This window comes from Pseudonaja textilis, chromosome 7 (genome assembly GCF_049901715.1).
Source record: "Pseudonaja textilis isolate UNSWEBS1 chromosome 7, rPseTex1.2, whole genome shotgun sequence".
NCBI lineage: Eukaryota > Metazoa > Chordata > Lepidosauria > Squamata > Elapidae > Pseudonaja > Pseudonaja textilis.
Genome location: NC_141996.1, coordinates 49,507,886 through 49,526,046, shown reverse-complemented (window position 1 = coordinate 49,526,046; position 18,161 = coordinate 49,507,886). Strand labels below are relative to the sequence as shown.

At 33.2% G+C, this 18,161-nt stretch overlaps 1 protein-coding gene across 7 annotated transcripts in view; it reads left to right on the top strand.

Moving 5' to 3' along the window:
* TIAM1 (TIAM Rac1 associated GEF 1) overlaps window positions 1-18,161 on the top strand; it is a 207,728-nt gene that overhangs the window by 169,956 nt on the left and 19,611 nt on the right. For all 7 annotated transcript variants that reach the window (XM_087937550.1, XM_087937547.1, XM_087937549.1 and 4 more), the window contains 6 exons: window positions 1,555-1,659; window positions 2,562-2,640; window positions 6,729-6,815; window positions 8,660-8,884; window positions 13,645-13,757; window positions 17,654-17,833. In XM_087937550.1, coding sequence (XP_087793676.1) covers window positions 1,555-1,659; window positions 2,562-2,640; window positions 6,729-6,815; window positions 8,660-8,884; window positions 13,645-13,757; window positions 17,654-17,833 — 789 coding nt within the window. The remainder of the gene's footprint in view (window positions 1-1,554; window positions 1,660-2,561; window positions 2,641-6,728; window positions 6,816-8,659; window positions 8,885-13,644; window positions 13,758-17,653; window positions 17,834-18,161) is intronic.

The following is an 18,161-nucleotide window of genomic DNA, read 5'->3' as shown; positions in this document are numbered from 1 at the left end:
CACTATTCAGTACAAAGAATACAGAGCTAAATCGATCTGTTACTCTGATCTGGTTTTTATGTCATGCCGTGTCATAGTTTAGCTTGTCTGGACGTGGCTTATTGGCTTCTGAGAACCCAGCTGATTCTAGTATTCTATAGATGAATATTAAACAAATCATGAGCTTAGCTTGATGTGCGAATTCAATCATTGGAAAGCAGTTTGATCCTATTCAAGTAACCACTAATAAGAAACTTATTGTTTCAAGATTAAAAAGACTATTCTATGTTAACAGTATCAGTCCTAAAGTTTGAAGTCCTAGGGAAAAGAAATATCTTAACTTTCTTTCCATATGTTCTGGATGTGTGAAGATTGTAATCAGTGAACACTTCTGAGCAAGATAATAACTTCTGTGTTTATATAAATGTAATAAGCCACACTGGAACTCATGCCATAAGATACTATTAATTAGAAAACACTGTAGGAGAAATGCTGTGTTAATCTATGGTAGGATAGGAGTCTACCATATCTTCTCTAACTAACAAAATACTAAAAGCATTAGCTTTCATGAGTTGGAGTCTTTTGTTAAAACTTGTTAGAAAAAATGCTGCCAGGCTCCTGTTGTTGTTGTTGTTGTTTACTGTTTATTTGTGTGATTCAGAATAGAATTTGTACAGGGTTACTTAATGCAAATAATTGTTGTCTTCAGGAGTGTAGAGGAATAGCAATGCTAATTTTGCCCATCTTTTTTCTCCATCACACTGTCATTTTCTTTGTGCCCAGTCAAGAAAACAAAAAAATGTGTATGTGTAAGTTATCAACATCATTTTAATTCCAAGGTATTGTAGATGCAGCCTTGCAGCTTCTGTAATGTTATTTTTAATCTCAGCAAGAACATAGCAGTGCTACTGTTGGTTATGTCTCTTGGACCTTTAATTCCAGAAGAAATATAAGATTGCCTTTTTTCCCCGGCATGGAATCTCCTGTTGCATTATTATATGTGGTTGGTGTCTGGAAAAGGGCAGGAAAATATGTGTCTTCAGTTAAATCATGGTGGGTGATTCTTTAAAGAAAGGATTCATATTTTTTCATTCGAAGGAAAAAATGTTTGAGGGCAAAAGTAGGAAAGAGAAATATGCAAGTTAGTGGTACAATAATAAGGATATTGGCTAATATAATTGGTTAACTTAACATTATAGCAGATTTAGGCTCATAATGTTTTTGATAAATTCAGTAACAAACTAGGTCGTACTATATGTAAGCATTAGGTTTTTGTTGGGAAATAAGAGAAAGAAACTTGTTAATGTTAACATTATGTTTAGTACATATATTTACACCCAGATCTGATATTTGGTGATGTTTCCATTCAGAATGATGTTGCCTTTTCAAATTAGGGAATCAAATGTAACCAGTTTTCTTTTGAGCATCAATAAAGTATTTTTCTTGGGTTGTTTAGACAATAATTTTAAACGTTTCCTTTTAAGTAGAGCAGACTTTTCTCTCCATTAAGAGATGCATTTTACTAAACAAAAATGGTTATTGATATATGGATATTTATTTTCTTTTTTCTTTCAGGCACATCAGTTGGATTACTCAGCTCACTATGTCCGTCTCAGATTCCTCATAGGAAACCAAATGGAATGTTACATACCAAAACCAGAAGAAGATATTTATGAATTGGTAATGTTAAGCTTACATAGTTGTCCTATATATATTGTTTTAAATAGAATTTAGAAAAAAAAGAGATTGATATTACCATATCTTGTCTCTTTGGTAGTGTTTGTATTAAGAACTCTAAATATAGAGCAAGATAAATTGAGCTTGCATGTAGTGGAACAAGAATATCCTTACTTTTAGTATTTTGTCCCATCCTTCAGAGAGTTCATAGAAGTAAATAGGCTGAGTGTTTGTGGCTGAGCTAAGATCTCTAATGAGTGTGGAATTTGAATTCAAGTTGTGTTTAATAATGAGATCCAAGCTCTTCAGATATATTAGGGCTATAATATCCAGAATTCCCATCTGGATAACCCCTCTGTTTGCCTAGGAATTTGGACAATTGTAGTTTTAATACATGACACTAGATTATGAAATAAACTTTTTTTAGGACATGCTGACATTACTGTCACTCTTATTCATTACTATCTTAGTTTATATTGAGAAAGGGAAGGAAAAGAAGGAGGGAAATAAATATTATGGAAGGAAGAACTAAATTTAGACATTAAAGATGAAGAAAAAATATAACTTCAAAATATTATTAAATTTTATACTTTACAATCTTACAATGTTCTGAAGTAATGTGACTGACAAAGGCATATATACTGAACCCCAGAAGAAATGGCTGAGATTATGTGATTAAGAAGGAATATTGTATAAATTTGGTTTATTAGCTGAAAACTACATGGTATATGTCCACGAGATTATCAGGTGTTGAGCTGCACATAACCCAATCAGAACTTTACCATACTGTGATTTTTTTTTATCTGTCTTCTCTCTACATTCAAAAAGGATGCTGCATGGAAAATGACAAGTAGCAGTATAATTCTATGTAACTAACTCTTTCTAAAAATGTATTGTGTTTTCAGTTATATAAAGAAATTGAAATTTGTGAAAAAATTACACAGCAAATTCAGCTTGAAAAATCTGACACATTGGATAATTATGGTGAGTTTGGGATATGTGTATTTGTATACATTTGCATATCAAGTTTTTGCTTACACAGGTATCATAAAATATTTTAATATTCACAACAGCAACTTTCTTCTATCTACTTCTATCTAGTAGCACCTAGAGGTGTTGATTGCAAGCCATGACATTCTATCCAAGTACTGGGGGTTTGGAATTATGAAGCTGTAATCTTTAAAAGCCTTATTGAATCTAGTCAGTAGTCATATCTGAGGACAATCATTTTAGGTGGCTAAGTTGACACTACTGGGCATCTCTTCCATTTTTAAAATACAGAAACAGGTCCTGTGGAAAAATAAGCCACTTCTCAGAAAGAAAGTAACTTTTCACACTGAAGCTAGGAGATAAAATTGTGTACTGCTAAGTATGAAAACATTAATCTTCAATGCTGAAACTTCCAGGAAATTTTACACTTCAGATTTAACATTGTTATTTGATACATACTTACAACATATTTTCAAAACTACCCTGTTGGTTTGGATGCAAATAATAGCCTTTAAATTTAGACAAAATATATGTATTATTATATTGTGTTTCCAGTTTACTTCAGTGAATAAACCATCTGTAGCATTTATCTTGAGTTCTGTGAGTTTTAATATTTAGCATTTTAAAATCCCTAAAAGGCTTATTATACAGCTGAGATATGGTATAACCCAGCAATGCTGGATTCATTTGAAGGTAAAGGCTTATATGATGAATGTGTATTGGCTAAATTTTGACATTGGTTTATACAGTAACATGTTAATAGATCTTCCATGTAGGAGATATGCGCGCGCGCGCACACACACACACACACACACACACAAACATACACACACACACACACACACACACACACACAAAGGGTAAAAACCATTGTATTTTGCAACATTTTGAGTATAAAATTTTACAAAAAAAACCCCAAACCCTGCATTGAGTATGAAGCTGCTGCTTTGAATGAGTTGTTTTAAGGATTTGTGAGGTGCTTCTTGCTCATGTTAAAGATCATGCAAGCTAAAAATACTGAAAAGACTTCCAAAATGTTTCTTACTTGGGAAATTTGATGCAACAATGCGCACAAAACATATTGTGTACGATTAAAGTGCATCATACAACATGGCGGTCACCATACATTGGTAAACCTCCATGTATTGAATACACTATTAAATTATAAATACAGTATGTAAATGCTTCTTTCAAATGCAATAATATATATTTATTAGGCTTGTTAAGCCACCTGGAAATGCAACACATCTATTCGTTTTATTTTCCATTACTAATTGGCAAAAAATGCCCCTCTTATTTGGCATTTATCACCAATTTCAGGGGCACAAAATTGGGTTCCTGGAGATAAAAACATGATGCTTCTAGACTGCATGAAGCCTGCAAGTTCTAGGTTGCCCATCTCTATTTGAAAGGCATATTACACCACCAAGTACTTTTTCTATTGTAAGGATAAGGCTGCTCCTGCTGCATATAGGTATATGCATTTATGTTTATTAAATTGATGCTATGCATAAAATCATAAAAAGCAACTGAGTTCACCTCTATGGTCTTCCAAATTAAAGTATTCTCAATAGATTGCTGTTCAACCAGCTAGTGAAAGTTAGCTTACAGTCTCTTTATAATTAATTTTACTGTGGAACTTTCAGGAGTCTTAAAACTTTTCAAAAAAATCTTTTCATACATTTTTTCAGTCTGACTTAACTGCTTACTATTTACTATTCCTGTTGTACAATCCAGTGAATGAAGCTCTTGATTTTTGTTGGTGTGATATATTTTCAGTATTAGAAAAAAATGTTATATTCCATCTTACACAGCGTTTTTCAAGGCTAAACTTACTCTGCTCCTTCAGTCTATCTCTATGAGATCTTATATTTAGTCCCATCATCCTTGTGTTCTCTGAGCCTGAATCAGTTGTTCCAAATCTGTCCTAAATTATAGTGCCTGAAATGGACATAGCACTTAAGATGGCAGCTGATCAAAGCAGAGTGAAATGGAATAAATACTTTTCATGACTTGACACCTGATGTCATGATGCAGCCAAAAATTGCCTTTGCTCCCTTTGCAGCAGCATCACTAGAATTATGTCAACTTTTATACCAATATCTTTTCACAAGTACAATCATATAACTGTGTATACTCCATTCCTAAATGTCATGTGGCAGTCCTAAGCAGCATTTTAAAATGCTAAGAACATTTTTTCACTTGTTGACCTTTCTTTGGAAGTTCCTTAAGAAAAAGATATTATCAATTTATTAAAGCTTTCTTTTGGACCATTTATTCTTTCAGTTATTCAAGGTGGTATTCTTTGCAGTTGGCAAATCGTTTTCAGAGTTAGGGTTATTGACCTCTAGCTGTGTTTTTTCATCAATATCATGTGGTTCTGACAAAGTCAGCTCCAAAGCATTCTTTTCTCTACTTTCTCATGGCTTGGTGCATATTTAGGTATAAATTATTTTACTCATTTATTTATTAAACAAATTTATATAGCTGCCCAGCTGACACATAGCTGACTCCAGGCGGTTTACATCAATGTTCAGAGAATTTACTTTCATTGTACATCCTTAATTTAAAAAAATAAAATTCTGTTTGCATCATGTTTTCTTGAAGGAAAACATTCCATCCTCTACATAGTCTGTCTGAAAGAATAATCTCTCATTTATCAATCCAAGGAAAGCCCATCCTGCACATGAACCATTACTGTAGCTTTGAAAGTAATGATGCTATCAATGACATTTTTAGTAAAAGCAATTAAATTTTCAGCACATTTTTATAAAGCAGCAGATGGTCAATGACAGGCCTAATTCATGCCTAATCCTATTACTGTAGAATAATATAGATAATATATCTAGCCAATTCCTTCCTTTCTCTTCAGGGACAATGTCCTTGCATTGTATACTGTAAATTATTCCTGATTTCTCTTCTTGAGTCTTTTGGTTTGCTTAAGATGTTTTAGAAGAATTTAGTTGGCTGTGTGCTATGGTGATGCCATGGAGTTGTAGTCTGTTGGTTATTTCAGAAATCTTTTTGAGTTATGGGTGTTATCCTTTTCATAGGTTGTACGGGTTGTGCTGAAGCAAATTATGTGCCTATACACTTTTTGATAAAATTGTGTCGGTATCTATTTTGTTAATAGATGTTTTATAGGTCTATTTTTTGTTTCTGGAAATAGTGGATTGCTGCACTACAGTGTGTTTGTACTCCTGAGAATGATGTTCTTTCATAGTTTCTCTTATGGGAGTTGGGTTGCTGCTTTGCTAGTGGAGCACTCGGTTGCTTTATGTTATTTTCTGATAGTCCTAGATTTCTAATTTGCCACCATTTCCTGTTCTGGGGATGAGGATATCTAGGAAGGTGGTATGTTCTTTTTTTGTCTTCTCTTGTGAACGTTATTTTTTTGAAGAGATTGTTAATTGTTTCACGTGTCTGCTCTAGTTGTTCCTTTTTTATTATGATGACGGTGACAACCACATAATGCACCCATACTTTGAATTGTATATTAAGCTTCTAGATATTGCACCACAGTCTCTGCTATGAATCCTAAGACGATTCCATAAGCGATCCACTTTCATATCTGTTTTTCCATTTTATAATATTCCACTATAAATATTTTATACCTGAGTCTCCAAACTAGCATCCAATCTACTAAAGCTGTTTTTCTCTTATACATGCTGCTGATTTTCCTGATGACTGCCAGATTTTAAAGCTGAATTTTAAAAACCAATTTGCAGTAGTATACGTAGATGACTGCAATCGAGTACATATGCTATTTAAGATACCCAATTTTTCAGATTTTCCCAAAATGTACAATATGTGCTTTGTATATGTGAAGAACAGAACCATAAGGTTTGACTTTAAGCAAAGAATATTTATGCTGGGAGAAGTGTTATAATCTGGAGAAATGGTTGTATAACTGATGTCATTTATTCTATTATCCTGTTATTACTTGAATAAGGTGGACTTTTTCCCTTTTGGGGGGAGAAATCAGCAAAAAAATAGTTTGTTTACAGATTATCAAATGCTTCCTTTAAAATACTATTGCTTAAAATATTAACAAATACCTTTATTTTTTTATATTTTAACAGGTTTTTCTCTATCCTCTATAGAAGAAGAAGGGATTCGTCGTCTCTACATCAACAGTGTCAAAGAAACAGGTCTGGCTTTTAAAAAAGGTAAGATGCTAGAACTTGTGTCATATGTTCTTTAAAATGTCTTTAGCATTCAAGGATTTCCCCCTCTCTATTATTCAAGAGTATACTATCTCTTGTACTATGTAAAAATAATTTGTGAATGGCTATAAGAAGCTGTGATTCTTCAAAATTATATACCATATTTTTCGGAGTATAAGACATTCTGAAGTATAAGACACACCTAGCTTTTGGGGAGGAAAACAAGAAAAAAAATCTGCCTCTGCCTCCCAGCAATTTGCTTCCTTGCAGCAAACAGCAAGTAGCCGTTTCAGTTTCAGTTTGTTTCAGCACAGCTTGATTAGCACAAGCGGCTGATTGTTGGTTGGATCGGCCTCCTGACGATCAGCTATTTTAGGCCGCAGGGGTTGCCATTGCCATTTGCTACCTCCGTGTGTCCCATTTTCAGCCTCCGCATCCTGTTTTCAGCCTCCGCGCACCACATTTTCTGCCCATTCCGATCAGCAGGGATTGGAATGGTCGGAAAATGGGGCATGGGGTGGAATTACAAATTGCTGGGAGGCAGAGGCCAAAGGGTGGGGGCCAGAAGGTGGGCGGGGCTTCAGCAACATTCACTGTGTAAGATGCACAGACATTTCCACCCACTTTTGGGGGTGGAAAAAGTGTGTCTTATACTCCGAAAAATATGGTATCTATCCATTATCTTTTAGATATTATATATAATAATGGGTTGGTGTATACTTTCTTTTTGCCATTGAAAATTAATTATCTTAAATTTACTATATCTTTAGACATCTTTCTATTTAACAAAAAATTCAAGTATCCTAGAGAGCTCAGGGAGTGTGCGTAGGTGTAGAATATTCCCCTTTAGTTGTTTGTCTAATGACTGGATAAGGGCAGCAATATCTTAAAAATAAAAGAAAAAGGAATTTTAAATGTTAATAGCAATATAAATGTCAAAAGTCCATCCTAAAGACATGTGCAAAAGGAATTATATAGCCTGTATTTCAAAGGAATCTACCCTTGAAAACCTTGATACTTTGTTTTCTGGGAAGGTTATATATTGAATTGGATTATGCGTAGAGTTAGACCCACTGCAATTACATTTAGTTTGGCATGACTAAATTGTTCTAGATCCCGTGATCTGTTCTAATTGTCCTGGCATAGCTGCAGTACCAGATGGAGTGGACATTTTAAATTGTGATAACAACAAAATGAATAAATCTCTGAAATAGACTGGCTCCAAAAGGAGTATGCCAGGCTGTATACTCTCCCCTCATTAATTCACTCTATATGCAGAAAAGATTGAATATTTATACACCAAAGACATCTTGTAAATGGCATGGTTCTGACCATTCTCATGAAGCACTGGCTCATCTTCCCACCAAAGTGGTACCTATTTATCTACTCCCATATAACATGCTTTCAAACTGCTAGGTGGGCAGAAGCTAAGGCAAATGATGGGAGCTCACTCCACCACTTGGTGCTAGAACTCAGATCTCCTGAGAAAGACCATCTCTAGCATTGTTAAGTCACAGAATCACCATGCCTCCATAATTTCAAAGTATTTGTGTAGGAATAGAATAGCTGAAATGACATCTTTACAATCTTTGCTTGGTACTTGGCTGTCATATATGCCAAGGTTTACTGTGACTCCGATACTGTTGGACTAGAATAGTACAGTAGAATGCATCTGTGAATAGTGTCTGAAACTGTTTCATTCAGTAAAATGCTTCTTATCTCAAAATACAGAAATGTACAGGAAATGAAAGCATTTGTTCTTGGGTGTCTATGGCTTAAGGAAATTAAAAACCCTAACATCTAGGTACAGGGCACCCCTAGTTGAACTTCAATATGTTCCTTTTCAGGTCTGAAACCAGGTGATGAAATTGTTGAAATTAATAAGAAGCCTGCTGAAGACCTGAACTCAGCCATGCTAAGAGATCTTCTTGTTCAGCCTTCTCTGTGCCTTATTGTACAGACTTATCCTGAGAGAGAGGCAGGCCAGAATCGAATATACTTACCACCTCGGAGGATAGATGGTTCTTTTGACTTGACTGACAGTCCATTAAAGTCTGTATGCAGCACCCAAGGTATTCATATTTATTGGCAAGAGATTAGTTTACATTAAAATCTCTCTCAAGCATGCTGTATGTAACCACTTAAGAGTACAAAGTGCTCCAGACCTTTGTGTAAGCAAATTCCGGGTTTTGCTTGTTGTTTCACCATGTAAAAGTGCTAAATATTAGTATTATTTAATAGTTCAAAATGAGGTAGCTACAGTTGGAAGTAACTACAGTGATTTGTCATATATGATATTAGTTGTTCCAAAATAATCAGTCGTAATGCTGGATTAAAAAGGGCAGTGGCTTTCTGTTTATATGCTGGACTACAGGATGTTAAGAACAGATTCCAATTTTTTAAATTCTTTTCTTTGAAGAGACTCATTCTTTCTGTGTATAGAAATTCACAATTGGATGGCGAAGAGCATAACAAAAAATACCTGTGGGGAATTTTTCTGCATGTATGCATACTCGTCAGAAACAGTTTAGCCCAATTAAAGAACTTATTGAGTGTAAATATAAACTATACAGACTGGCTAAAAAAGTAATTATAAAAAAATAATGTCATTATAAAAACATGGAGTTTGTCTATAAAGATGTAGAAAATGAAACAGAAGTGGCTATATTTATAAAATAAAATTTAAAAAATATAGGTGGATAACTGTACATCTATCTCCCTGCTAGTTGGCAGCACCTAGCCAATCTTGAAAAACTAAGCAGGTTTCACCTATTTTGTACTTAGGACACTGAAGACAGCAAAGACAATTCAACATATGGAAGGCAATATATGGAAGTCAGTAGGAGTTCAATATATGGAATTCAAATATATGAAAGTCAGTAGAAGTCAATCTTGACTTGAGGACATGTTTCTGTTTACAGATTTCTTTTATTCTATATCATAGGCATGTTCTAAAGAAACTTGATAAAAATATAGACTTTTTTTTTTGAAACTACAGCTTGGTCTTCTGTCTCATATAGGAGAAAAACATACTTACATCAAAATATATTTGGCCACAAGATGTCAGTAGTGACCTATATGAAAATTCTACATAGAATTATTTGTTACACTAAGTACACTTGACAATAATAAAACAAAACTAAAAGGGGATAATTTACAATGCAGTGAAAATAGGCCTTTAAGTGCACTGTATGCACATTTTATATAATTTAGGAGATAAGTCCCTTTGTATTCACAGAATGTAGACTGTGTGGGTCTTTTACTGGTGTTCAGCATTAGAAGAGTATTAAACATGTTCTATAATTTATGCCCAATGTATGTCTACTCAGAAAATCATTAAATGAAGAAAGGAGCAGGAATTTATTTATCACATAAGATATGATGCGCATTAGCTGCGGAAAACTATTTACAGAGTATAGAATTTTTCTTCATACCTTCACTGAACATAATCCTTAACATGGAAAAATACAGTAATACTATTATCATACTTGTTAATACTATACAGTTAATACTGTACTTATACGCCTTGTATGTTTGCAAGCGATCAGGGCCATCTTGAAATAAGGATTGAGATATATGTGTGTGTATATAACTTTGAATGTGCATGAATGTACATGCATTCATTCATTCATTGAGTCATTCATTCCAGGAGCCACCCATTATACAGATCACACTGATAAGAATATACAACTGTATTTGATATTATTTAGGGAGGCAATATCTGATTTAATCTCAAGGGTAGCCACAGGCTGTGGTTTAGTTCCTACTCTGCTAACATCCTGTGTTACTTTGTTGTTTTTCCTGAGTAACAATCATGTTCAGTCAGAAAAGGCAAGGAGATGTTCGAAAAATCAGATCATCCAGATTGCATCAATATAACAGTTAAGCTGAGGTGATTTGAATCTCCAAATTTTGAATTTGCAAACTGATGAAAAAAGCAAAGGAGGGTGGAAAAAAGGAAAATGGAACAGGAATACTGTTTAGCTCTTAGCAGCAACCGAATCTTTGAGCTAGGTACTGTACTAGGAGAGGAAAGTTTAATTTGGTTCCAAATCACCCCAAAATCTAAATATCATATTGGAGCCTCACTCCAAAAGGCAGCAGCCTCCTAAACATATTGTAAAAGTAGGTAGAAAAGATAAGCTTAATTCAATACTAATATTAATGGTTTTATTTTAATTAGATGGCTAGTTAAGAGAATGTAGCATCATTTATTTGTGTTCAACAAGGAAGTTTTTATTGAGGGGCAAAAAAAATTAAAGCTACAAAAAACCTATGGAGATTCTCAGTCATCCAAGTCATGGTTGTTCCAAAGATGCTTTTTCAAGAAGAAGCTTCTTAAATGAGCAATCAAATGTCTTCAAAGAAAAACCAGAAAGTCCAGTTGCCTCTTGAAAAAGCACATTTGGGACTACAAAGGGCCTCTCCACTTTGAGTGACAGCAGGTTGCATACTGTTGTTGCATAGCAATAAAGCACTTGGATTCAGAACATTTGACAGCATAGATTCTGAGTGCATTTGTGCTATATAACATACTAAGAGGATATTACAAGTGTATGGATAACAGTGGTGATTTTTTAAAAAAAAACAAACAAACAAAGTTTAAATGTGAATAGCATGTAGTATCTTAGCAGCAGAATTCACTAGTCATGCCTTTTGTGAAGCAAAACAATTGTCAAATATACTCCTTGTAGAAACCAAAAGTGCAGTGAGTCCTATGACTACAGAACGCATGGGTAGGTGTTTTAGGAAGCCAAACTTTTTCTATCACTTGTTCTTGTGCTATTCATCTTTCTATACCATATTTTTGATGTGGTAGAAATAATAAATTCTAGTAATGTATATGTTTTTAGAGAGATTCTTCCACACTGAAAGGACTTTTCTATTGAAGCCATTTGCCCTGCCTCATCTGATAGGACGGGGAGAAGGAATCCATTCAAATAACCTGGCTAAAAATCTTCAAGGCTTGGAAAGTTGTTAAACTCATTTTGAATTGGACTAGGCAATCTTACTGCTTTATTTGGGCTACCTGAAATTTAGTTTAGATATGGAAGTGTTTTAATGTACTTGTTTACATTTTAAGGTGCATCTATATATCCACATACATACATGTATACACATACATAAGCACATTTACTTTAAAGAAGAATATATATATTAAAATTAAAATTATATGCTTTATTTAGTTTCAACAGTAAATTAAATCTAGACAATGTTGCCCAATTTTGCTTCTCTTTTGGTTCAAAGAATCAAAACTAATTTGAAGGTTAAGAATTGACAAGTTTAAGACTTATATACACATTCTTCCATGAATGCTTTTTATATAACAATCCAAGATTGTTAAATCCTATGTTCTTTGATTTGAGGGATAAGTATTAACCAAACGTTAATATTTTTAACTCTCAATTGCTTTCCAAGAACCTGTTTCATTATACTAATAATATTTAATATAAATAATCTTCTCTGAAATTATATAGCCCAGATCTGATAATCCTAACATGATCTAATTTATTCATCTTTTATTATTATGGACAATATTTTTATTTTATGAAAAGACAAACTATTGAAACTTGCATCTATAATTAATATTACAAGATAAACATTAAAAGACCTATATTTGCTATCTTCAACTGCCAATATTTTATTTAATTTTTCATTAATGTAAATTTTCCTCACCCAGTCCTCATACCTTTAATGTAGTCCAAAGATAATTTATTTTTTAATGGCAGGAAATTTCATAGTCTGAAGTCTATGCTACATCTTCTATAACATGAAGAGATAAATAAAAATGAACCATAAATACAAAGTAAATACAACAAAATAGGGCAAGTGCTCCACTACAGTTGGTAGAAATCATATGAATAGCTTGTATTTTTAAATAATAATATGCTGGAGGATAATTGAAGTAAAGAATTTATGTTTTTAAGAATGGAAGGCATTAATGGTAGCTCTTTATAAAGATTCAAAATAGCTCTCTTTGGGGGAATAATGTCTCTATTGCAAGAAGCAGATTACTGTATTTTTTTGTATAACAGAAAGAAAGTGCAGATAGTTATAAAAAGTTCATTACCATCAGCTAAGAAATTAATATTGACTTGATTTAAAGTCACTTCTCCATTTCAAATGAAGTTATTACAGCCTCATATATATGACATATCACAGATATATGACATTGTTTTAGCTATTTCTATAGATGCTTTAAAATTTTTATTTTTAGAAAGGAGTCCATTGTTAGTTGAAAGCTGAGTATTTTGATATCTCAGGATTGGAATACTATAAATAGATGAAATGGAATGTACAACAGAGTAAAAATGTATCTGCTCAGATCTACTTATATAACCTTATTGAGATCTACTTTCAAAACTATTCCTGTACTCATAGGCAACATGGTCTAATAATATATATATATATAATGTCATTAGTGTTTCTATGACAAGTAGATACATTTTGTATTTTAATTCTTTGGAGTTCAAAAACCAGTTTTGTCATATATTCCAACTTGTTTGATCCCTAGGATTTGTTTATATACACAGAGAGAAAGAGAGGGAGGGAGGGAGGATGAGGAGGAGAGAAAAATATACGAGATATCAGTTCTATATGGTAAAATATCAGGAAAAGAATTATTTTGATCTGAACCTATCCTATGTACATGATCTGGCTAGGATCTGGTAAAAAAAATAATCCTGCATTTTTTGAGAGCTTGCCAATATTAGAGAAGAGAAGAGAAAATTTTTCTTTTTATTTCTTTTTGTTTTGTTTTGTTTATAAACTGTTTTTTTTTGTATTGGCACTGAAATGTTACCCATTTCATTCTTCTTTTGCATCCTGGCAGGGCCCTTGCTCAGCAATGATCAAGACAACTGTATCTCAATACGTATCTCATCTCTAGAAGAGACAGAAGTGAACATCTTGGAATTCTCTGATGAGAGTGATAAAACAAGCAAGGTGTGAAACTTTCATTTTCACATTGTAAATAGTAAAATCTCTGCTGGCTCAAACTTGTAATGCCAATTTCACAAGAATGTGATTAGAGGATTGCTTCCAGAAGAATATCTTTCTTTTTTTTCCTACTTACAATTAATATGAAATAAAACCAATTAGTGGCTTGATTGTAGCTCATTATCACTTGCTAAATCCAAATGTTTCTGTCTTGCCCATAATAAGTACAAGAGCTATGGATCCTAATAACTACCATAAGTTATTAGGTTTCAAACTTTGATATTGCCCCTTTTTAGTGTTTCACATTTTGAATGGCACAATTTTACACACATGTATGTAGGCTGCCATTTTGTGTTTGTGTGTGTGTGTGCATGTGTAAAGTTGTACCACAGTTTTCATGGAAAGAACCTAATTGGAAAGTTATTTCAGGGCCATCTACCTTTGACTGAAGTAGAACACAACAATTGTATTAAAGTGACTGAACAAATGGATTTCTAATTGCTGACCATTATCATATGAGCTTGCCCATTTGATTTTTTTATCTGTGATAGCTTAGTGTGAAGTTTGTTATCTTGAAAGTCTTCTAAAGGTACATGTATGTAAAATATAATTTAATGATATTTATGATACAAATGCCACATCTGATGTTTGATTTTTATTAGGAATGTTATTAATATTGAATTTTCATCAAGACTAAAGCTTATTCTATTTAAATGCAGTTTAAATAAAATAAACTTCACTAATTTAATTTGATTTTAATTTGACACTTTTTGTCCACTGGTCTTTTCCTTTGGGACATAGTTTTGTTTGCTTTGAGAACAAAGCCCTCAATCTATACAATCCTGATGCTTGGAAATGATGCAACCTCCAAGTAAATTTATGCAATATTCCTCCCTTACATAAACATCATTCTTCTGAAGGAAATGCGTTGTCTCATACATGTATGCTGCCATATGGGAAGAACACATTAATGCATATTACTACGAGGCAGGACAATATATTTGCTGATATTCCAAAGCATGAACAAATGGCAACAAAGATAAATCCATTGGCATGTGTAAATCATCCCTGTAAGAGAGGTGGAATATCTATTTGAAAACACAATAATGTAATGAATTTACCCTGTGAGAGTTGGGTCTGACCTATGAAGTAATGCACTAATACTGTTGCCATTGTATCATAGTGGAAAGGAAGGAAAATGCATTTGGCCTCTGACTTCCTTCCACTTTGACATATAAGCCTGTAGCCTTTCTTCTGATAGCTAGTTTTAGACAGTGGAAATGAGCTAGCAGAAGGCAATCTCAAGTTTGAAGCAGTTGCAGCGCTCATTCCAGCTGCTAAAGCTCAAATGCTTCGTCTTGCAAAAGGCAGTGAGTTTGTCCTTGGTGTTATAGAAAACCAATTATAGGTAAGTAATGCTGTATGTTTAAGTTCAAAAGAGAAGAGAAATATTAACTTTTCTTAAGGTATGCCTTTGTTGTATTAGTGTGAGCTTGGACAGTATAGCATTGTTTCTTTGATGTTATTTACTTTTAAAGTGATTTATTAATTGGAACAGTTTCTAAATAATCTACTGCTATTTTGTCTTTTAAAAATTCTTGTATTTCACAGGGACTGTTTGGAGTGCTTCTCAAGTAGCTGGTTTCTTTTCTTTTTACTTTTTCATATGTAAGGTTTCATTTCAATCTCTATAAATAGAAAATTAGGGAAAAATGCAAAACTTTAGTAAATGATTTATGACCAACTTACTTAAAGTAGTTGGGTCATTAATAATCACTTGGCTTAATTATACCACCCATTTTATTTATAATTGTAATCTCAGGGAGAGTGATACATTTAGGAATAGAAAATTAATTCAAGATTTAGCAATAGAGAAACATTGTATAAATGAAGAATATTTTAGTGTGTTCTCTCATATGTTGAAATGCATATTTTGTTCTTTTAAATTGATGATATAGAATGTTAAATGGGCTATATGGGTTATTCTACAATATCTACTTTGGAGTTGATGTTAAATGTATACTTTAACAGTTCCTTTATGATAGAACTATATAATTTAACTTAGTTCCTGCTTACTATTCCATCTTATTGTGCTCATACATAATTTAAGAGGCTAAAGCAGGATTTCCCAAAGTGGTTAATATCAATCTCCAAAGGTTTTGTTATTGCTGTTACTATTATCATTGTTTGTAGTACTATTAGTTTAAGTAGTATTTATTATTTTAATATATTAAATGTTTGGGGATTGATAAACAATCTAAAACTCCATGTAGAGGTTAATAGCTGAAGAGTTTAGATTTTCTCTGGTTTATGCTCAAAATATGTCAGCATATTTACTCCTGCCATCATGTACTAGGAAGTAACTGTAGAAAGTAAGGAACTTGCTTAACTTTGAGGGAAATATACTGGAATTGTTCCCTAGACAAAAGAGACTGAAACATTTTTAAAGTCAGAACAGATTATGCCTCCCTTACCTGCTGAAGAAAGAAGAGATATAGCACAATCACAATTGCAAGATTCTGTTATTACAACCAATTTCAATAAAAATAGCCTTCTTGTGATTTCCTGGTCTGGTTTACCTAGTGCAGCTTATGGTAACTGTTGTCTGACACTTATGGATTGCACCAGAATTTGGAAAGGCTATTCATCTGGTTAAGATATTTTACTTTATTTCTAATTCTGATTTTAGTATAAATTATTCTAAGTTGCATAGACTTACTAAAGAATAATATTTTCCTGAAGTACATTCTGACAGCTGAAATTAAAAGATTTGAGAAATTTTACATTGAATTGTTTTATAATCAGGTAAGAGTATAATTTTGATTATAGAATTGGTAAGGGAAAGAGGCATTTCTAATTCGGTCCATTGTGTACCTTGTTTTGCAACCAACTTCTTTTGTGCCTTTGAGTCAATGTTGACTCCTGGTGACTACCTGAACTTCTGCTTTCTGCAGCTTTTTTTTTCCAAAGATTTTTGGATTGTTGTGCCATTCCCTATTTTAAAGGGCTGAGAGACAGTGAGTGGACCAAAGTCACCCAGTTGAGATAATGCTATAGGCAGGATTAGAATCACAGTCTCATGGTTTTTGGCATGATGCCTTCATCACTACATCAGACTGGCTCTCTGCAATTGATTATGCACACTATCAATGCAAATGCTGTACTTCTAACAAATAAGTAGAAAAAATAATATTTTCTTTGGCATGTAATCTTTTCCAAGGAAATGATATTTGTCAAAATGGTGGCATCTAAAATATGCTTGTTTGTTTTGTGAAAGCAAGAGATTGTGGGTCAAGAAAAACATAATTAATTGTGTGCAGTAGGAATAGTTTTCTTTAAAATCAGAGTAGTGAAGCAAGAAGGTATAGCATCATGAATGAATGTGGGCAAAATAAATAAGAACTGAATGCAAATGTGAGTGACCAGTATGAAATATATAAGAAGTATGTTATTTGGCTATTTACGATATAAAGTGAAGGAATTAGAATAAATATTTAAAACAAATATATGAAGGAGTGGGAAGAATGAATGGATTGAAAAGAAAGAAAACACTGAAAAAACGGTAGTTGGACGGTTCTGAAGAGTTCATCAAAAAGACAAAAGTGAGAAGTTTAACAAACACAATGCAATGTGAAGATATTGTGGAACCAAGTATAGAAAGTATGGAGATGTATAATGAATGATGTTTACATAAAAAATTTAATTATATAATTTGTTTCTTAACAAAATATTTTCTGGAATCAATTGCAGATTTATATTTTTAAAGTTTTGGTACAATATGTCACAGTTTGCTTTAATTTTCATCTTGGAACAGGAAAATGTACTTTAAGATGGCTGATTCAAAAGAATTATAATTATGACATTTTGAATTCTGGAAATAATCATTTGTTTTAATTTTATAGAGTACAGAACAGGTGGCTGCTTTTTGTCGCAGTCTTCATGAGATGAATCCATCTGACCCTAATGTGATCATTCAGGAATCTACTGGACCTCAACAATCCACTACAAGACAGCTAACTGATGCTGATAAACTGCGCAAAGTTATTTGTGAACTACTTGAAACAGAATGCACATATGTCAAGGTGATATGCTGTTATGTATTAATTTGCATGTCAAGAAGTGTGGACAAGAGTCACAAACATGACCCATTCTAGCCATGACCCATTTTTCTAGACTTAACCCATAATACTCACGAGTATCATCTCTGCTTTTCTCCTCCTCTATCCTGTCATGCTAACATTAGCTTAAGCTAAGCAGAAATAAGGTAACATTGACTCTTTAAACATATCTTCAAAGAAAAAAGATTGAGTCCTTTGCTTTATCTCTTTCCTGTTCTCCCTTTATTCTGCTGCCATCAGCTTTTAGAAAAAGCCCAGGAGTGCCTCTTTGTTGGTAGTAGTAAAATCAAAG